Source organism: Cryptomeria japonica, chromosome 1 (assembly GCF_030272615.1).
Source record: "Cryptomeria japonica chromosome 1, Sugi_1.0, whole genome shotgun sequence".
Classification (NCBI taxonomy): Eukaryota; Viridiplantae; Streptophyta; class Pinopsida; order Cupressales; family Cupressaceae; genus Cryptomeria; species Cryptomeria japonica.
In genome coordinates, this window is record NC_081405.1 from 376,322,357 (window position 1) to 376,345,091 (window position 22,735).

At 35.8% G+C, this 22,735-nt stretch overlaps 2 protein-coding genes across 2 annotated transcripts in view; both read right to left on the bottom strand.

Annotated features, from left to right (window-relative positions):
* Window positions 1-9,208: 9,208 nt before the first annotated feature.
* Window positions 9,209-22,735, bottom strand: part of LOC131070892 (ATP-dependent DNA helicase srs2) — a 113,816-nt gene continuing 100,289 nt past the window's right edge. The window contains exons 10-14 of the mRNA XM_058006557.2: window positions 18,270-18,530; window positions 18,027-18,074; window positions 17,761-17,830; window positions 16,344-16,595; window positions 9,209-9,243 (exon numbers count right to left, since the gene is read on the bottom strand). Coding sequence (XP_057862540.2) covers window positions 9,209-9,243; window positions 16,344-16,595; window positions 17,761-17,830; window positions 18,027-18,074; window positions 18,270-18,530 — 666 coding nt within the window. The remainder of the gene's footprint in view (window positions 9,244-16,343; window positions 16,596-17,760; window positions 17,831-18,026; window positions 18,075-18,269; window positions 18,531-22,735) is intronic.
* Window positions 19,055-20,018, bottom strand: LOC131874599 (uncharacterized). The gene is made up of 2 exons (XM_059218188.1): window positions 19,555-20,018; window positions 19,055-19,452 (listed from the first exon to the last, which is right to left on the bottom strand). Exons 1-2 carry the CDS (start codon window positions 19,781-19,783, stop codon window positions 19,208-19,210), a joined length of 474 nt encoding a protein of 157 aa, XP_059074171.1. The 5' UTR covers window positions 19,784-20,018; the 3' UTR covers window positions 19,055-19,207.

Below are 22,735 nucleotides of genomic sequence, written 5' to 3' on the forward strand. Positions count from 1 at the left end.
GATCAAGTACAAAAAAGAAAAATCACACAGGCATTCCAAATTTACCTAGGAAGAAATAGAATATGTGAAGATGCCTAAGCCAAACGTAAAAAATTGCCCAAGACTTGGAGAATAGACATGAAAATCAACTTGCCATGGTGAAAAATGAAAAATGGCTAAAGGACACACAAATTTGAGAAAAATTGCACATGAAATCAAGGGTCCATCAACGAACGGGTTGGAAAATAAATTTTGACACAAAAAAACACAAAGAAGAAGCTTCTAAGTTTTAAAACCTTAAAATCTATATATTTTCAACCAGTCACTTTCAAAATTCATTATTCGGGTTGGAAATTTGGAGAGCAGTTAGGAAGAATTTTTCTCTCAAATTTTTTAACAAATTAATTTTTGAAGAAAAATTGGAATCAAAATTTTTCTAAGAGTTGAAACAAAGTACTTTTTTTTATTTTAAGACAAAAAATTTCAGAATTAAAGGTGAATTTCAGTCACCAAGAGCAACTTCAGTGACCCAAAATCTGAATTTGACTAAATTCTTCCTACCTTTTTGTCTTATTTCTCATCAAATTCATCGATTTCTAGACCAAATTCTTCCCGTTCATTCTGCATCTTCACAAAAATTTAACTTTTTGACAAGCTGAAAGTGAAATTTTCAAACAAAAAAAAGGTCTCTAAAATCATAATTAAGATCAGCAAGTTGTCTCGAAAATAAAATTGAATTTTTATGTGTTATGCAAGTTAATGACCACCAAAGGAGCACCTTCCAGAAAAGAACCAATGAAGTTTGCCAGTAAAGGAGTTCAGCAAGAACCCAAAATCAAATCTAAATGGAAGAATATCACAGACACTGACCTTGGACATGTGGATTTAGAATAATTCAAAAAGAGGATGTATGGTCATGATGGACACCTGTCGACACCCATTGCTTGTCGAATGATGAGAAGTGGCATCGTCCAAGCAGCTGGATTTCCTTTGGCTAAACAATGTGTTGAGTTGATGGTTAAGTGTTTTAGACACTACAATGCACAGTCAAGAGAGATCGTTGCACTTGATGGGAGGGTCTTAGCTAATATTTCAGAGTTGTCCATTCAAGAAACATTTAGAATTCCAAACTACAATAAAACCTCCTACAAGACCAAAGAAGATACCCAAAAGATTTATGATGCTCAGTCTGAACTCTATGTGGCAAATGTTAACAAATCATGGTTGGAAAAGAAAAGACCCGAAGGGAAAGTGCCAAAGATCCTACTACGTCCATACTTCAAGGAAGAATATGGTGACGCTATCTTATTGTTGAATAAAGTAATGGGCAGCCCTAAGGGTGTGCCATTTGAGACATGGTTGTATTACTTCATAGATGAAATTATCTCGGGAATCCGGATGTTCAATTGGTCCCACATAATCAGCAAAAACCTTCATGAACAATTCATAAATTTGGAGAACACAAATTCATTCTACATTAGCTCCTACATTATCTACTCATTGGCCATAAATTTTAGATATTCTGGATTGATCTGCAGAGGCGTAGTCGGCAATGGAGAAAATGAATTCAAGCCTTATGATTGTTATCCGCAGTTGTAGCTTAAGGAGAAGAGCTATCGAGCCCATGATGCATTCCTAATGTACCGAACAAGAACATTACAAGGAGTAACTCACCAAAGGTTATCTCCTGAAACCAAAATTTTAATTAGCAAGTATCGATCCCGGTTTATCTAGTTTCCAAAATTTGCATACATAAGAGTCCAAGGTTTTGATAGTCGTCCTTATCGACTTCCAATCTACCCAACCAACAAGATGGTTCTACTTGAAGTTCTCAGGCAACTTGAAACATATCAGAGCTTCAAAACAATAAGGCAGAAGGCAGCAATATCCTTTCTATTCTTTATCAGAAATATGGAGGAGTCTTGTCTAACAGCACAGGCAGTTCAAAGTGTCAGGCTAGAAATGCAATGGTATCCATTTACCTTCTACCATTCCAAAGCTAATTTTGATCCTCTCGGCAATATTGGATCAATGAATGGAGAAAGATTAAGACATAGAATAGACATAGAATATTTTTGGGCAAATGTTGCAGATGAGTTTGACATCAAGAAAAGACTGTTCCGAACTGCCAGTAAGCTTGATTAGAACGACTGAACCTTTCCATCTACCAGATCAGCTGCAAGATAATGTAGAATATACTCAGCCTGTCTTTGATGAGCATGCACCTCTTTCTCTTATCAAATGTTCACAGCCAAAGTAAGCAAACTTGACCACCTTGATGCGGTCAGTTATGAATTATTCTAGGTGGTGGGTTAATCAGCGGTGTCATAAATTAAGATGGGCAAATATAATCTTGACTTATGACCTAATGGGTGAAGTAGAATGATATTCTTCAAATGAGGAAGCAACTCAAAGTGTCAAACCAATTGAAGGTACTAAAAAGAAGGGGAAGACAATTGTGAATGAAGGACCTACTCACAAGAAGTAAAGGATAGAACCATCTTGTTTTGCCACATCAAAGAATGAAAACTATATATTAACTCTTGATGAATCATTGGTTGAGATAAAGATTCCTTCTCCAGTTCATGAAGAAAACATAGAATTAATCCATCAAGAAGCTGAGCAGCCTTCATCTCCTACCGACACAAAAGTAGTGGAGTCGGACAATGAAATGGATTTTGAAGAAGGTGAATTTCAAGAAGGAATGATTTCCACCCTTCGAGGTATCGCATGTGAATAAGGTGATCAAGAAGTGGAAGGCATTGAGCAGCCCACTATTCCTGATTGGCTGAAGGAGAGATTGAAAGAAAAGACACAAGAAATAGAAGTTCAAGAAGAAGATAATATGGCATATTCTTGGCTAGATTGGAACAGGTTGCCACAAAGAAGCCAGCCAGAAGGTTTTCCACCATCCACAGAGATGAAGTCGGCTGCAGGACAGTGCAAATTGATGTACCAAAGGTAGATAAGGTAAAAGGAAATATTGCTTCTCATGAATATGAAATCACTACATTCAATTTGGGACCAAGTACTAAGAAGAAGGAAGCTGAAGATTTGGATAATTCAGTTGCTTCAATGAAGGTAAGACTAGACAAAGAAGAAGGAAAAAAGAAGGAATATAAGAAAAAAGTTGAGAGGCTAAGGGATTATATTCAGCATTTGACTAAGCCACTTGATCAAGCAAATCCAAAAGCTCCTCCACTTTTGAATTCACAGGAAACAGTTAGAAGTTTTGAAGAAGAAGCAATGACAGCCAGAGAGACTAAGGTATGGATGGAAAGCGTAGGTAAAGAGGCAGCCACATTTGTGGAAAGGTTAGCATTGACATATGGACAAACTTCCTCTCTACTCTCGAGAATTGCAAGCATGGCAGAAGCATTGGCTGATCTTCAAGACATTCAAGAAAGAATCATTCCCTGCCTTAAGAGTGTTGAAAGGAATGTCAAAGAAAGAGTTAGTTGATGGAAGTATAATTGAAGCAGGAGCAACATATGATTTCAGCGGTTGGCACTGGACATTGGTTGCACGCAGTGAAATCTTGGAGAAAGTGAAGGCAAATGCTGACAAAGCAGAAGAGCGGATAAAAGAAATTCAAAACAAATTTTACCTTGTAGCTACAGAGGTACTTGAAAAAGAAACTATGCGAGATAAGGATATGAAGTCAGAAAATCTAAAAGCCAAGACACAAAAAATCTTCTCCATTGAACTAGTCTTGAGGCAGAATTTGTCTAAAGCATCAAACCTCCTATCAATTAGAGATGCTTTCTAAAAATAGGAATTAGATTGGGAGATCAGCTTAGCTATGTGTGCAGATGATTTGGAAGGACTCGAATTCAGAGACAGCATGCTACCACATGTCATGATAGAAGAGGTTAATCAAATTGTGTCAAAGTTCATTGAATTTTCTGCTTCTCAACAAGAGAAGGGGATGCAATCCTAAAAAATAGCACCTCATGCTACTTGTCTCACATGCACTGGATATTGATTTTATTTTGAGAAAATCTAATTACGGTTAAGTTGTCTTAATCTCAATCGTTGATCTTAGATTGATCTCGACCTTTCATTTTTTTTCAAAAACTCTATATAAACTCATTCTCTCCTTTCATTTTAGTGTGGAGAGATTTATGAAATTGTTGCATAGAGCTACTTGGATAATAAAAAATTCATTATCAATATTGTTTTGAAGTCTTATTTGTTATCAAGTGGTTGCATGGTTGCATATTTTCTTCAACACTTAGAATAGATTTGTTTTAAGTAATTTTCTTTGAAGTTGTTAGATGAATGAAGGATTGATAGTTTAGATTGATGAAATTTTGATCATAGGATGGATGATTTTCATTCAATGTGTAAAGTCAGCCTGAGCTTTTGATGTGAATGCTTAACTTTAACTTTAAGTAATATTGTTCAATTGTTGGGATTATTCATAAGTGTGAAAATCTTAAACACAACCCTAGAAGATTGCACCCACTTTGTGTAGTTGTCAAAGTGTGGAGAAACAAAGTGTCATTGCCAGGTTCACCCAATCTATATCATCTCTTGAGTTCATAGGAATAGCTTAGAAGTAGTTAGATTCCTAAACCCTTATTATTTTTATCCTTTTTTGAAAACCCAAATCAAGAAATCCAAAAACAAAGAGCAATTATTGATAAATTCGCCTAAGTCTAGCTTGTGGATGATACCAATTGTTAAGCGTAAGTCCCCCTTGTATTTTAGCACACACTACCCAAGAAGCTATCCACATAAAGTCGCTCGTTCACACATATAGACCTTGGAGTCGCCTTGTGGTCTTTCTCGCAATCTTGGCACAAGTAGTGATTTTGTTCATGAGAGGATAGAGTACCCTTGGATATTTTATTCTAGTGTTCTGTATATGATGAAACGTACACCAACAGGACCCCAACTACTATACTAGGGGGTATTATTATCATGATAGGGAGTACAAATGTCCTTTTATTTGGAATAGCTTTTTCTTTTTTGAAGGTGCATCAAATAGTTTAGATAAGGCCTAAAGGTTGTTTGTCAATCTATCATCGTCAAGGACATATATAGGTAAAATGGTCTGAAACCACACCAACTACATAGACACCAAAATGAAGAGGAAGCATAATGTGGAAATTGCAAGGTATGAAACTTTTTGTTGCTTTGCATATTTCATGGCATTTCATAACCCTTTCCTTCATTACCTACAAGTTTCATTTTTTAACTTTTATCTTGGCTCTTGCCTTATCTTCCTCTATGGTCTTTTTCATCACCTTAAACACCATACGATCTCCTTAAATGTTGCAAATTACTACATATATTATACCGTGTCCTTCATATGATCTTGTCACTTAACGGGCAAGCAATGCTTTCTTTTGCAAGATCTTACACACATAAGTATAAAGACAACAATGAGAACATTCACACAAAAACAAACAAAAATCCTTCCACAAAGACTGTCAAAGATAGAGTATGCCCCAAGATATATAAGTTTCATTTGCTATAATACATTATATTTCAGCTTTGCATGGACATGACTATGCTCCCTTGATCTTATATTTTATTTTTAATACCTTTTGTGTTACCTCTTCAAATTGAATGTGTAATGCAAACATGCATAATTGATTGCATATTATATGACATTTATTGCATTACTCTTACATGATAATTAGCACATTGACACATGGTTTACAGACATTTTTCCCATTACTTGGGAGCAACATTGGGATCAACATTATTCCCATCATCACTTTACCAACATTGGCAAAATCATACAATTGATATTTAGGACTATTACATTGTTAGATTAGACTAACATTGTCATCATTACATCATTTCTAAGGGAAGAACAAGGGGTTAAAAGCAATGATGGGTAATAAAAACACTACAAAATACTTGGGATTGACAATTGCATATGCTAGTGGTTCTAAACTCCACACTAGCCATGTGGCATGGCATCTTGCTCTAAATTACTTGACCCCAATTTTGTTTGTCTTGTTAAAAGGAAGTTTGAAGCGAAAACAATTTCTACACTAATCAATAAGGAGAAGAATAGATGTAAAATCCCTTTCAAGAAAAAACATGTCCTCTTGATCTCCAATTTCGATTATAATACATCAATAAGCTCAAAGCTTCACATGCCTAGAAAAAAATAGCAATATAACCCCTTAAAAAATTACATCATACTAAACCTCTATCTTAGGAACCAATTTATAGAAGATACAAAATAGGAAACCACATATAGTACACCACAAACCATAGGAGAACGCCACCTCCAAAAATAGCATCCAAATCCTCATAGACAATTTTCAACAACCAAATCCCATGATGAGCCAACATGCTAATGTGAGAATATTCTTACACTGATAATCCATCATAACCAACTCACCAAGTTGGTCACTCCAGTTTGGCTCCATTATCTCCATTAGTCAAGATTCCACTATTACTCCACAATAATCATGTTCTCATGCATCAGAGAATCTGTCATAACTCCCTTCTATAGTATCATAAGATGTTTTAATACATCATGATAACATTGGACACTCTTACGATTTCTTAAACTCATTACAAAATTGTCCAAAGGGTTGAACTTAATTTTTTGTAGAGTAGGAAAAGTGAACCACTGTGAAAGGTGGTCAAACCTCTCGAGGACTCACTAACCTCCTCTCCACTCAAAGCAATCATCCAAGTCCTCGAACCTCTAAGTTAACTCGCTATAACCAAGTAAAGGCACTAAACTAATTACTTCTGACAAATAAAAATGTTTTGGCCTCAAAACCCAAAAGTACAAGTCATAGAGAGCGTCAGGTAGACTCTACAAGCTCTCTATCCAAGACGCACGCGCGAATCAAAAACAACAACACAACACAATAATGTCCCATACAGACGAGACGCAAAGGTCGTACCAAAAAGTGCAACAACAACCAAACACGTATCCTAAGCACTTTATGTGATGAAAATAACAACGACAACCTAACTAATTAAAACAAATAACAAAAACACAAGGGGAAAAGGAATTCATAGAGGGTCCAACGAATGTAGCCTCCACTTAATACAATGCTTCCTTTCGACAAACCTACACACAAAAGAACAAAGACGAAAATGTTGGGCCTATGATTTATATGTTTGTCAGAGTTAGACCCTCATTTCAATGTTTCCACCTCCATGAACAACTAGATAGATAGATAAATGATAATGAAAGAAATAGTGAATGAAATAACACAAGTGATATGCTAACATAGATAAAATAACTGAGAAATGTAATGGAGGAAGAAGAATCTCCCCTTCAACACCAAGAAGCAAGAAGCTTGCTAGAGTGAAGATGAGAACCAATCCCTCAAATATGTGAAGTTGTAATGATGATGAGAGCACAATGAACCAGTGTGGTAATGGTAGACAAGATGCAAAAAAACAATCACAATGCATGAACAATAGCTAGCCAAGAATCTAGAAGATCGGAGAAGACACAATGAAGCCTACAAAGACAAGAAATACAACCCATATTATAATCTTGATGTCAATGCATGTAGGAGACATTACACTGCCAAAATTCGCAAGTGTAATGCCTCAATGACCACCTTCAAATTTCAAATTCGCGGCACGAATGTGTGGCACGCTGAAGTCTCCACAGCACACAAGTGTCCCGGAATAAAATAGTCAACATAGTCGAGAAAGTTGACAAAAAGGATGACAAAGCAAGTTAAGCAAGCAAGTGAGATGGAAGCCAAGGTTTGTCTCTGATTCAGCTTAAAGCGGAGGTGTCATGTGACGTGGAATTGCACAAGGTGCAATTTATGACGTTATAGGTTGAAGCATCAAGTTCTCATCGTGGAGACTCAAGTTCAAATTCCAAAGGAACATTTAATATGGAATTCTAGAGTTATTACTCTTGGTCTTCCATTGTTGGCTTCTATTGTGGAGGTAGTTTCTAAATAAGTGGATTTCTAAGTTGTGACTCTTGGTCTTCCATAGGTGGTTTCTAGTGTGGTTGCTTGAATGGGGTAGCTAATAGTCTCATTGTTGAGCTCGCAAGAGCTTGTACTAGTCTTGTGTTGATGAATATTTGTAAATGATTATCAATATATAAAAAACATTACAAAATCAACGCATGGCCAAGAATGCCACCTTAATTTGGAAAATCATCTTACACATGTGAGGACAAAATAATAAATACAAACATTTGGATGCAAGGTTGAGACATAGTTTCCAATATGTGCATGCTCTGAATGATGATTACGGTTTTAGTAGTGACACTTGTGCAAGTACAACTAACAACTATACAAATGAGGAAGATCACTTGTTTTTACAAGCACGCAAAGGTAATGAGGCATTGTCTAAATCAATATTGTATCCTCATCACACATGTTTATTTTTATTGCATATTTACTTTGCAATGCATGATTCATGTACTCATACACAAAATTGGAAGCAAAATGTAAGACTAAGTGTAGACCCTTCACTATCGCATCATCTTATGCCACTTTCCACACATGTAGTAAATGTAAAGTCATAACACTTGATTTGACCTACAACCCCTAACCAGCATCAATCAAATATTTGCCACTACAAACCACCTCAACTTTCATCGCTGCACATTCCACAACCTTTTTCTATAAAGAGTTAGGTTGAATGAAACAACGCAATAGGCCACAACTAAACTGGCTCCAAAACCGCACAGTATGGATCAGTAACCTTCGTGTTATTGATTTTTGTGAAAATTACAGATCATTGATCATGATCGGCAGAATTAGCCGCGGCTTTGATTTTTCAGAAAATCATTAACACGAGTTTTAACATGCAGGTTTGGAGCCAGTTTAGCCACGTCCCAACGCAGTATGCCAAATCCAGATTCATCATTTCAGCTTCAAAATGACACTTCGCAAACATAGTTGTTATCATGTCGGCCCACACACCATTTACTTCAATTTAACAAGTGTGGACACATATATTGAAGGACATCCCCAAGGTTATTTGAAACAAGGGGAACCACAACAAAGTCAAACAAGCATATCCAATTCAAGAGCATTTAAAGCTTGATGTATACATATTACTAATCCATCAAATTTCCATTTGCATTTTTTGCTTAGTGTTTATGCAATAGACCTTTACTTCATCTTGAACTAAGTCCCATCATGGTTCTAATCACAACTACACTCAAATACAAGTACAAGAGCAGAGGCAATCAAAATTTTGAAGATTGCACCAGCATGGTACCTAATTGCACCATTGGGACTGGACTACATGACACAGCCTACTCTACAGCAGCAGAAATTCCTGTCACAGCACCTGATTGCAAATTGTTAAGATATAGCCCTCGTGAATCTAACTGATGGTAAATCGGTTATTATTTGGAGAGTGATATATTAACAGAGCATACAGTTTGGAAATCAAACATATACAAACTAATTGTTATGAACGGTGTCCTCCGTAGGGACATGTCCATACGTGGCAACTGCCACGTATCGACATGTCCCTACGTAGGCAACCTTTCCTCTTGTATTTAAACCGGATTCAATGATGGAGACTGTCAATAACTCACGGCAATCAGTCTTCCAGAATCGCTGTCATTATTCTTCGATCCATATTTCACAACATGGTATCAGAGCCAGCATATTCAGAGAATAAATTAGACAGCTGTATTACTCATAAGCATTTATCGGAAGTAAATAACAAATCAACGCAGAGGCTATATACGCAGAGGATATATCCGACTAAGAAAATATTCAAAATGTCAAGTAATATGAGAGTGGAAGATAGACTCGAAGGAGGCTCCAACTTCGTTTCCTGGAAGATACAAATCATTGTCATTCTTGAAGAACTAGAATTAGAGTCTTACATAGAAGAAAATCTAGACATGCCAAATGATGAACCAGAGAAATCTACCTGGAAAAGGCGTAATAATAAAGCAAAGAAAATAATTATTGACTCAGTCAAAGATCATATTCTTCCATCTATAGCCAGACTGCCTAAAGCATATGAAGTATTTAAAACCATTAAAAATACATATGAAGTTAACAATGCGACAGAATGTTAACCTTGAAACAACAACTTTTAAACATAAAGATGAATAAAGATGATACAATATCTACATACTTTTCAAGGATATCTGAAGTAAAAGACCAATTACAAACTATTGGAAATGAGGTAGATGATCAAGAAATCTCTCTCATAGCCCTAAGAGGATTACCAATTTCATGGGAATCCTACATTCAATGTATTAGCAGAACACCCCCCTTACCCAAATTTGAACAACTTAAGAATGAGTGCATTCAAGAGGAATCTCGACTAATCTCAAGAGGATTAGGGACAAATAAAAAAGGAGAAATCCAAGCACTTAATACAAATACCTTCAACAAAAATAAAAAGTTCTCCAAACGGACGAGAGGAAATAAAAACCATCAGAAAAGACATGTCTAAAATTCAGTGTTACAAATGCGACAAATATGGGCACACTCACAGGAATTGTCCAGAAAGGAAGAAAACACAAGCTACTCTAGCCGAAGTCAAAGGAGAAAACTCACTTTTCTTCTTAGCCCTATCAAGCGAAATAAATACAAATAAAAACACTTGGATCGTAGATAGTGGAGCATCAAGGCATATAACTGGATTCAGAAATCAGTTTGAAACACTTAATGGGCACTCAAGTGAAGAGGTTACTATTGGAGATAACTCCACATATCCTGTGAAAGGAATTGGGACCTGTACTATCAAACTAAGAAATGGAGTATCTCTACAATTAAAGGATGTTTTGTTTGTACTTGGAATAAAAAGAAATCTAGTCTCAATCTCAGGCCTAGCTGATCAAGGATATCGGGTTACCTTCAATGAAGATAAAGTTCTACTCTGGCCTAAAAATACAAATATCAAAAATGCCATAACAGTAGGTTCAAGAGATGGTAGCCTATACAAACTATCCAGTGATCAAAAGGAAGCACTAAATCTTGAAGTTTCAAATAATAATGAATTATGGCACAAAAGATTAGGACACCTAAGATATAGTGCTCTATCCAACATAAAGAAGATTACTTCAGGACTGCCCCAACTAAAATCTGAACACACGGGCATTTGCAAAGGATGTGCCTTGGGAAAGAATGTGAAAGTTTCTTTTCCCTCAAGTGAGCACAAATCAAAAGTTATTTTAGAACTAATTCACTCAGACCTATGCGGTCCCATGTCAACACCATCCCTAACTGGATCCTTATACTGCATAATCTTTGTTGACGACTACTCTCGAAAAACATGGATATATTTTCTAAAGTGCAAAGACTCAAATGAAGTACTTTCTAAGTTCAAAGAATTCAAGGCACTAGTAGAAAACCAATCAGGGAAGAAAATTAAGGTGTTAAGATCCGACAATGGGGGAGAATATACATCTGACAACTTCAAAGACTTTTGTAATTTTGTTGGGATTAAGAGGGAGTATACTGTACCATATAATCCACAACAGAATGGAGTAGCAGAAAGAAAGAACAGAACCATAATTGAAGCAGCAAAAGCCATGATGCATGACCAAAACTTACACACTTCATTCTAGGCAGAAGCTTCAAATACAACAGTCTACATTCAAAACAGATGTCCGCACTCAGTTCTAGAAACCATAACTCCTGAAGAAGCTTTTACAGGGAACAAACCAGACTGAAGTCATTTAAGGATATTTAGCTGTCACGTATATATACATGTTCCTAAAGAGGACAAAACTAGAACCATCCGGAAAAAGAGGTATCTTCATTGGCTATAGTGAAAATACTAAAGGATATCGCATTTACATTCCAGGGAAAAAATCTGTTGAGATAAGTAGAGATGTAAAGTTTGAAGAAAACACTACACTCAAAGAACCTGAGGATGATAACATTACTAAAGAAGAAGAAGATCACATAACTGAGATTGAGAGGGAGAATATCATAGAAAATTCCAAACCTTCAAACACTGAGAGGGAGGACATCATAAAAGCTTCTGAACCTCTTGTTGATGAAAATATTGAAACACTCAATAACAAGAAAAGACCTCTATGGGCAAGGAAAATGATTGAAGAGAATAATGTAGAACCAAATGAAATTTCCAAAGAAAATAAGAGAACAAGAACTCTAAAATGTTATGCTGCACTTCTAACCAAACTCACAAATTTTGAACCAACAAATGTCAGAGAAGCCTTATCAAAATAGGCTTGGAAAGATGCTATGGTTGAAGAATATCAATCTATACTAAAGAATGATGTTTGGGATATAGTGCCTAGACCAAAAGACAAATCAGTTGTCTCATCCAAGTGGTTATTCAAGATCAAATATGCATCTGATGGCAGCATTGAAAAACATAAAGCTCGCTTTGTGGCCAGGGGATTCTCTCAAAAAGCAGGAATTGATTATGAAGAGACATTTGCCCCAGTTGCCCGGTATACATCAGTAAGAACAATCATTGCAATCGCAACATCCAAAGGATGGAAAATTCACCAAATGGACGTAAAGACTGCCTTCCTAAATGGTTCAATTGAAGAAGTATATATAGAACAACCAGAAGGATTCACCATACGTGATAAAAATTGCTATGTTTGTAAACCAAAGAAAGCTCTCTATGGGTTAAACAAAGCACCTAGGGCCTGGTATGCAAGGATAGACAACTATCTCTCCAAACTAGGGTACTCCAAGAACCTAGCAGATCCCAACATCTACTTCAAGGCTTCAAATGGCAATATGATTATATTGGTCCTTTGCGTGGATGATCTTTTGATAACAGGAGAGGCTAATCTCATTGAGAAATGTAAGCAAGATCTGGCAACAGAATTCGATATGAAGGATCTAGGGCTTCTACATTATTTTATGGGATTAGAAGTATGGCAGAAGAAAAACTACATCTTCCTAAATCAAGGAAAGTACACCACAGATATTCTAACTAGATTTGGGATGATGGAGTGTAAGCCATTAGCTACACCAATGGAAACTAATTTGCACAAGCTGAAAATTGAGGCAAAAGATTCAGAACCTACAAATCCCACACTCTACAGACAAATCATCGGTTCACTCATGTATTTGGTAAATACTCGTCCTGATATCTGCTATGCTACAAATGTATTAAGCCATTTCATGTGTGAACCTAAGAAGATACATCTAATGGCTGCTAAACACATTCTAAGATATTTACGAGGCACAATCGGACTTGGCTTAAAGTATGAAAATGTTGAGATTCAACTTGAAGGATATTCTGATTCTGATTGGGTCGGAAGTACCATTGACCGGAAAAGTACTACAAGGTGTTGCTTCAATCTTGGTTCTGCTATGATATCTTGGTTCAACAGAAAACAATCAATAGTTGCACAAAGCTCCACCGAAGCAAAATATATGGCAGCCTCCATGGGAGCTCGTGAAGCGGTATGGCTAAGAAAGTTATTATTTGGATTATTTGGAAAAAATTTGAATTCAACAATAATTCACTGTGATAATCAGAGCTGTATCAAGCTCTCAGTAAGTCTAGTTTTTCACAATCGATCCAAACATATTGAGATCCCTTATCACTACATAAGAGATATGGTAGATCGAAACGTCATAAAACTAGTGTACATCAGTACTGAAGAACAAAATGCTGATATCTTCACCAAGCCACTTGCAAGATTGAAGATAGAATACTTCAGAAGTAAACTTGGTATGACTAGACTATAATTGAGATTATTAGGATGAAATTCCTACCATGTGTAATTTGTTCATGAATAAATAAATAAAATGTATATTGCAATATTCTAATTGTGTTCAAGAAGATGACGATCTTCTTATGTTTAAGGTTACTATTTCATGGTGACGATCTTGACAATAGTTGACCAAGTGTCAAGATTGACTACATTAAGTTGTTGTCCCGAACTGTGCCGAATATCTTGATCCTAAAGTATGTGATCATCTCATGATTGACTTCTTAAGTGATTGTCCCGGACTGAGCCGGATATCATGATATTGAGTTTATTGTCATGACAAGACTATATTAAATGTTGTCCCGAATTGTGTCGGAAGTCATGACAGAATATGCTCCCAAGAAAATTACTTAGATTCACTCCTGCTAAGAGGGAGTGTTAAGATATAGCCCTCGTGAATCTAACTGATGGTAAATCGGTTATTATCTAGAGAGTGATATATTAACAGAGCATACAGTTTGGAAATTAAACATAAACAAACTAATTGTTATGAAAGGTTGCCTCCGTAGGGACATGTCCATACGTGGCAACTGCCACGTATGGACATGTCCCTACGTAGGCAACCTTTCCTCTTGTATTTAAACCGGATTCAATGATGGAGACGATCAATAACTCACGGCAATCAGTCTTCCAGAATCGCTGTCATTATTCTTCGATCCATATTTCACAACACAAATCCCCATCTCAATTCCAAATTAAGATCTTTGGCCACAATATTCCAACAAGTCAACAGCAAGGTTAAGCCTCTATCAATCCAAATCAAAATAATATCTAGTCTTCTCCAGTTACTTCTAATTTGTTATTGATTAGCTTTGATCATTTTATCAGATCTAGATTATTAGTGTAGCAGAATTTTAAAAAGCTCTTATTTCTTGCACATATACAATCACCAATATCTCAATGAAAGAAAATCCCTTAATCTATTGAATGTTACCTTTATAATATTTCATTAGAATTATAATTTCCAAAACAATTCTTTATTTACCGATATTTACATTAAAAATCTTAAATAATTAAAGCCAATCTTTAAGTCCGTGTCGAATCATCTCAGAAAAGTAGGTTTGTTCACAGAATTTCTTTAACCGATTTCTTTATTTGACTAACAAAAATTTTCCACCCAAAAATGTTTATCTGTTTAATCTACACAGCTTATCAATCAAAAATTATTCAAGTAGTCCAGTTTCTGAAGTGACAGACTACTTTTTACTCTCAGCAGATTGGGAGTTTGCATTTCTTTTTCTCCCATTCCTAAGAGGTCTCTCAAAGTCAGAATCATCAGAGTCACCTACACATTTATCTGAGTTCAACATTAAAGATCTATTATTTTTGGCTTTAGAACATGATTGCAGTGAAGAGCACTCTAAATGAGAACTTAAAGAAGGCATATCTGAATTTGACTTGGATGTATTGATGTAATGGGCACCCCCTGTTCGGTACTAAATTTATGTCCTTTTTACTTAGTGTAATTTTATCAAACAGTTGGCGTGCAAGCTGACTACTGGATTTTTTGGTTCTTGATTTGCTATAGGATAAATTTGGTAAACTGATATTTATTGTAAAACTTTCAAAGTTTATTCAATATAAAAATAACCAGACATATCAAATACCAAAAACAAGAGGATTAATGCTGATGGTATTTATTTAATTCCAACTCCAAGCATACAAATCAGATTTGAAGAATATTACAGACCATATGATAATAAACAAATTCAAACCTGGACTCCACAAGTATAGAACCTGCTGAAACACTGTTCATGCACTGTAGCTGCACTATTCACGGCACTGTAGCATTTTTACTATTCACGCAGCACTGTAGCAAAACACTGTTCACGCGGTACTGTAGCAAAACACTGTTCACGCGGTACTGTAGCAAAAACACTGTTCACGCGGTACTGTAGCAAATCACTGTTCACGCGGTACTATAGCAAATCACTGTTCACGCGGTACTGTAGCAAAAACACTATTCACGCGGTACTGTAGCAAATCACTATTTTCAAATCTGCACTTTCAAACTCCTGTAAAACGTCATGCGAGAGCACCAAATGAAGCCCAATGTGTTTCCTGAATGAAAACACCATTAATCCTCCTGACTGTGTCTTTCAACAGCGAAGAGAATGATAGCAAAGAGGGATTCCGTCCTCCAAGCCCAATAATCAGATTTCTACGAAATCCAACAACATAACATTAATTCATCCCAGTCTATCCCAAAAGAGAGCTCTCAACCTCCATTTATATCTTCTCCCTGGATGCAAACACTTCATTTCCTAAATGTGGGATAATACAATTAGAATAAAATATTATTTCCCACAATGTACCATTAAAGGGAACTTTTAATATTTTAAACATTACTTTATATTCCCAACTTTAAAAAATAACAATAAAGTTAAATATTTAATTTAACTTTACACTTTATCGTTAAATATTAAAACATTGTTGATAATCCCTTTAAATCATTGTCGCCTTCAAATATTTTTACTAATAGTTATGCCAACCAGGGAGACACTAAAAATTTCAAGTCACTGCTTGGAGACTAACTTACTATAAATAGTAAGTGTCTAGAAACCCTGTCAAAGCAGCACCGATTGGCCTGAAATCGAAAACACCTAGGCCAAAACACCTCAGGATCCCATCAATGTCCTTGTTAGCCTTCGGGACCATGTCAGAATAGGCTAACGACACCCCATATCATGTTGCGCTAAAAAGGGGACATTACAATTGAACTGCAAAATGGTTTTCCTTTTAACATTTTGTGTAGATGATTTAAAACGTTTGGTTGAATGCTGCATATGATTGCATCTATCAACATTCACAATTTGAGATTGAGCTATTCTTGTTGAAGCTTTAATGTTTTTCTCAGTACTTTCATGATTAGTAGACTGCAACATTTTTGTTGAAGTAGGTGAAGATGTCACTGAAACAGGCAATGGAGTTTTACTTTCATAGCATGTTGTTCTGCGCACCAAACCTGCAAACATGCTGAATGTTAAAGGAAGCCCCTGATCAAAAGATTGTAATTTTTAACTTAGCAATTAATCATCAAGATTCAACAAAGCAATAAGTGCTTTACTTATTTTGTCATGAGAGCAGAAAATAAAGAATAGAGAGGCATAACATTTCTTAGGTTTTTGGGAGGATAAACATCTCAAAACCTTTTGCTCAGTGCCAAGGACTAAAAGATATCGATTCTACCAAATTTGCAACTCAAACCAACCATCTTCCATTATAGTGTTCGGCTTTTGCATTCATCAAGAATTTATACCTGGTGGGCTCTTTGTAAACCAAGCATTCTCAGTAGTGGACCGACAACCACTTGACATTATAGAGCATGACTCTTAAGATTACATGTGATACAATCTTTTAGGGTAAGATTGTATTGAAGACAAGACTATTACTAATATTTTAAGTTATTCAATGCAGATGCCGGAGAGAGAATGCTTCTGCAACCGGAGGCAGAAGACATGATGGAATGAGCTTAAAACACCTCATGTAGGTATTGCATGAAGCCAGTGAAACTGAAATTCTTGTAATAGTAACAAAATTGTTAATAAAGAATACCAAAAGCCATCATGAGCATTACATATAAGGAAACTCCATTAACCTCAATATGGGACAACACATAACAAGCCAAACTTGCATGGTATGCATAGACACGGAGAACATCAATAAAGCAGTTGCTACAGGGACATCTGCAACACAAATATCCACCTTACCTGCACGTTTGATGACTCAATATGGTGCACTTATCAATCAATCAGTTTGATAAAATAATTACAGCACATTGAGAGGTAAAGAAATGCTATATATCTGCACAACTAGGTTTGTGCTAACATTTTTTGCCTATGCTTTTATTTTCTCTGCATAAAATAACATTAGTTGCATACAGGACTTTCCTCAAGAAAACAGGAAATCTAGCATAACCTCAATGCAAAGATTCAAAGTCACTAATAAAAAACATAGAACAAAATTTACAAACTTACACTTCGAAAAATCAAGAACACTTGTAATAGTAATCTTTCATAAATGAATCCAGTAAGTTGTTTGTCATGTATGGTTACAGAGAAAACATAACAGACGCAAATGGTTGGACCACATTGCATACAATGTCTGAAAAATATATAATATTAACGCACCTTGTGGAATATCTGCTAAGAAACGTGATGGTGCCATCTGTTGCCCACCTGCTGTCACAATATGTGTGACCTGATCACAAGTTCCAAAGCAAAAGCATTATTAGCCAAGTTGAAAATAAATTTGGACAAATTACTGCAAACTTTCAATTATAACTGTTTTTGTCAAAGAAACGCAATTAAAAAAGTATACAAAATGACCCAAATTAGAGTATTTTGCAGGCGTGAACACTTGATATTTAGCTGTAACTGAATTGACCAAAACTTACAAGAACAAAACGTTTAGCTCGAGTCAAAGCCACATACATAAGCCGCCTCTGTCCATAAATACTACTATTAGAAAGGGCTTCAAACATAAAAATTACAGGATTGAAGTCATTCTATTCAACACAGAGATTAACCAAAAAAACTACAATATAAAATTAAAGTTCTTTTGACTCAAAAGTCCTAATTAAACAATCAAGCAATTTTTTGAAAAACATATATATTTATTTACTTTACACAGTACACACCTCTTCTTCAACTCCTCTGTTTGGTCCATTAGAAAAATTTCCTTGAGCTTCTGAGATAGAAGGTCCTAATACTGAGATGCCGTCCTTGCTTGTGTTACTTTCAGTTCCAGTTTCCTTTCTAATTACATCAGCTTTATATATGATGCCATGGTCAATGGTTCTCGGACAGCTTGGTTCGACTATAAAATCATCATCCATAAGCGGTATGACTCCCTCATTCGCTCGTACTAAAATGACAGCTGTCCATTCTAGACCTTTTGCCTTCATATAGAAGTGTCACATCAGGCAAGCAGATTACATAATCAATTCACATTTTTTTATTGCCAGATACAGATTTAGTAAGCAACAGTTAAGAAAAAAAAACTGCCACAAACCATAATATGGAGAAAAACTATGTATTGCAGATTGTAGACAGTTAGTTTTATTATTAGTATCAAGAAAATCAAAAGGTAGATTTTATTTTTATAAAGGAAAATTATTAAAATTTGCTAACATTTTGAGGCACAAAATTGCTGGTTTCGAAAGAAAAAATAGTTATAACCAGTGAAACAATAATCGTTTGGGAAATTAATCGGCAAAACAAAAGTATAAGATTTTTTCAAAAAATAAGGAAAAAATCGGATATACAAAAAAACGTAAAAAATTGCAGAAAAACAATCAAAAACTACTTTTTTTATATATTTTAGGGTATTTCCATAGCATAGAGATATTGTAGGCAAATAAAATAGACACTTGAAAACATGAATTGCAGGAAATAGATTTGCGTTGTTTATATTCATATCACTGATTACGTTCCACAAAATATACTACACCATAAATAATATCTAGATGGTGATAGATGTCAAAATGTCAATTACAATATAGTTTGTGACTTTGAACAAAGTCAACCTGTAAACTAAGTACAAAATTCCAAAATCTCAAATGTAGGCAATGACATGCTAGAGGGCAGGAGGCCCTGATGATGAAGCTCCTGGGTAAGAGCCTGTCCTAATTCCTTCAACCCATTCAGGACGAAAGTTGGCTTGCCTCATGATATCAAAATCTTCAGACACAAGCGGACGATCAGCAACAACATAATCATCATCAACATCATCATCAACATCATCAGCATCATCAGCAGCAATCAACTCGCACTCTGGATATATCTCATCGAGGTCAATTGGCAAGCATTCCTCAATAGTTCCTGATTTTGCCCATGTAGAAATTAGTGTTTCCCTTACAAATGAAAAACCAATGAATAGTGAATACAATTCAAAAAACTGCAACTATATATTAATATTCTCACCTTGAGCTTTCCTTATCTTCAAGCGAAGGTTGTGATGAATAAATACCAAGTCATTCAGTCGTTGTTGTGATAGGCGGTTGCATTTCTTAGAATGTATGTGTTCAAACACACTCCAATTACGCTCACAAGCTGATGAGCTACATGGTTGGCTCAAAATACGCACCGCCATCCACCTTAAATTTGGTATTTCATCTCCAAAAGAAGCCCACCATGCAGCTGAAAAACACATTATATGGAGATGATATTGTAAGACTAAGAATATCTTATAATCTTAACAAACTTAATGGTTGGCAAAATAAAGAGATTGTCAAAAGTTTATAGAGTCTACCTAGTTGAATTGTCTTTCTGCTTTGTATAGCAGCCCTAGAAGAGAGAAAGCCCTTAGCATGCTTGTACATTTCCAGCTCTATCGTAGCCGCATCAAATTTTTCCAAGTCAAGAAACATTTTTTCCATGCACTTGAAGAAGCCTTGTTTGATCTCAGCATCAATTTCCAGGAAATCAGTCTTATAGAATAACAGAGGATTGAGAAAATATCCTGCAGCATGGAGAGGAGCGTGCATTTGTCCATCCCATCTCCTATCAATTATGTCCCACAACGGCATATACTTATCCCTGTTATTTTCCAACTTACTCCTTATCACCTCCTTGGCCCTATCCATGGCCTCATACACATATCCCATGGGGGGTTTATCTCCATCCACTAGTCTCAAGACTTTTACTAAAGGCTCTAAAAATTCTACAATTTGTTCAATAGATTCCCAAAATGTGGTAGAATACATATACTCTGCCACTGCTATGCCATTTGCTTGAGTTGTGAAACCAGACTCCATCCACTCAGCTGAAACAAACATTCGCCTCAAATTATCATTTTGTTCACGTAATGTTTGTAATGCAAGGAAATATGTTGCAAATCTTGTCACTCCTGGTCGAACTAGCTCCTTGCCTCCTGTGAAAGAGCGCATTATAGCCAAAACCCTTGTGTGATTATAAACAAATTTGGTAACCTTGTGAGCTTTCTGAAATGCCGCCTTAACCCATTCAATTTTTCCAATGTCCTCTAGGGTTAGATCAAGGCAATGTGCTGCACATGGTGTAAAAAACATGGAAGGATATTTATCTGTCAGAAGTCTCCCTGCAACAACACAAGCAGCAACATTGTCTGTGATAAATTGAACCACATTTTGTGGCCCTACATCCGTAACTACCACGTCATACATCTCAAACAATGCATTTGTGGATTTCGTCATATTAGATGCATCCACAGATTTCAAAAAAACAATGCCAATCTCACAAGAGACAAGGAAGTTAATGAGAGTTCGGTTCCTTCTATCTATCCAACCATCTGACATGATGCTGCAACCAGTTCTAGCCCACTGCAATCCATGTTGTTTAACAACATCTTGAACATCCTCTACTACATCTTTCAGCATACCAACCCTCAATGACTCACAAGATGGGGCTTGAAACCCAGGACCTACAGCTGCAATAGCATCTACCATGGGTTGCCAATATGGATTTCTGGAAGCATGGAATGCCGTGTGAGAGGAGTACCAATAATTAGCAATTGCCTTCTTTGCTTGTTCAGTGACAGTTTTCCTCCTTCCCGTACTCTCCAAAGTGGTTTGTGATCCTGGTGTGGTACGAGGTTGGAAGAAAGCATTAGTGTTTCCTCCACCTGTGTTTGGTCCACGTGCTATAGAATTATGTGTCGACCTAGATTCCCTGAAACTCCCATCTTCACCATCCTCCTCACCCAAATGGTTCATCCTGGGATCTGCAGAACTAGAACCTAGTTCAACCCCAATTCTTGCCTTTTTGGCCTTACTCTCAGCAATCCCGTCAAGAGATTGCTTTGCCTGATACGAGACATCTGCAGGGCACGCCTTGCATATCACAGTGTTATTTCCTCGTTCTTTGGACAAATGCCATTTGAAACGATAAATTCCACCACTGATCTCTTCTAGACACCAATTGCACTTGACCTTCGTGCTACCAGGAACTGCTGTGCAATGTGTCCATGCAAAGTCTTTTTGACGCGGCATTCTGATCAAGAATTAGATCTGTAAAACAATTACACTTAGTCTTAAACTTTTGAGGGATCTAGGGTTGGGGTTGTGTATAATAATTGCATTTTAATTACATTGACATGGGAAATTGGAAACCTAAATGTAATTGAATTTCAAGTTTACACCAATGGTATACTTCAATCATTGCTCAATACATAATCTAGTAGATGACCACAAACAACTATGACATTAATTCATAAATTTACGACATCAAGACAAAGAACTAATAGTAGAAGTCACACACAGTTATATGGGCACCTATATTAGACCTTTGACACTTAAAGAATCAATGATATGCAAGGTAGATGTAAGAGCAATGTCTGTGACAATGTTAAGAGCAGTGTTAAGAAGAGTAAAATGACTATTGGAGGAGGATGCCATGCAAAGTTATATCAAAATCAAGATCAAATAGAATATTAGTTGGGCAAAGCTAAGACTTCATATTGTCGCAAGTCATAATAAAGACACAATTTCATAAGCATGTTAAGTAGACTGCTTTCTAAACGCCCTATGACAAGTAATTCCCCATCCTTTGTCAGGATTGATGATTAGGAAATAAGGATTGGGGCTTAAGTATAGTAACTGCCAAATGTATTATGAATCCTAATTGTTCCTTCACTTATGAATTGTTTTCTATCACAAAAAACCAAAACAGGGAAATTCTTAAGTGATATGATTGAGCAGTAGGGTTTCTGTGGTAGTCTACCCAATTTTATAAAAAATATATCTCTATTTTCTGTACAAATTAAACTGTATAAATTAATAAAGAAAATGGAGTTCAATATGATTTTTATTATATAGAAAATAGAGCAAAAATATATATACAAAAAACATATACATAAAAAAATTTTAAATATTTTATGTATAAATTTCCTATATATACTTTATTTTCTGTATAAATTTATACAGAAAATATAGCCACTGTATAAATTACAGTGGCCATATTTTTTGTATAAATTTTTTACAGTGGCTACATTTTCTGTATAAATTTATACAGAAAATAGAGTATATATTTTCTGCATTAATCTATGATTCTACTAATACAAAAAAATTATAAAGAAAAGTTAATACTATATTAAATAAAGAAATATACAGAAAAATACTCTGTTTTT

Bases quoted from the DNA above. Each gene is read 5' to 3' on its own strand.
- LOC131874599 (XM_059218188.1), bottom strand. From the start codon at position 19,783: ATGTGTTTTTCAGCTGCATGGTGGGCTTCTTTTGGAGATGAAATACCA. The intron at 19,453-19,554 runs GTGAGAATATTA...GGGCAAAATCAG, and splicing joins GAAGATAAGGAAAGCTCAAG to GAACTATTGAGGAATGCTTG.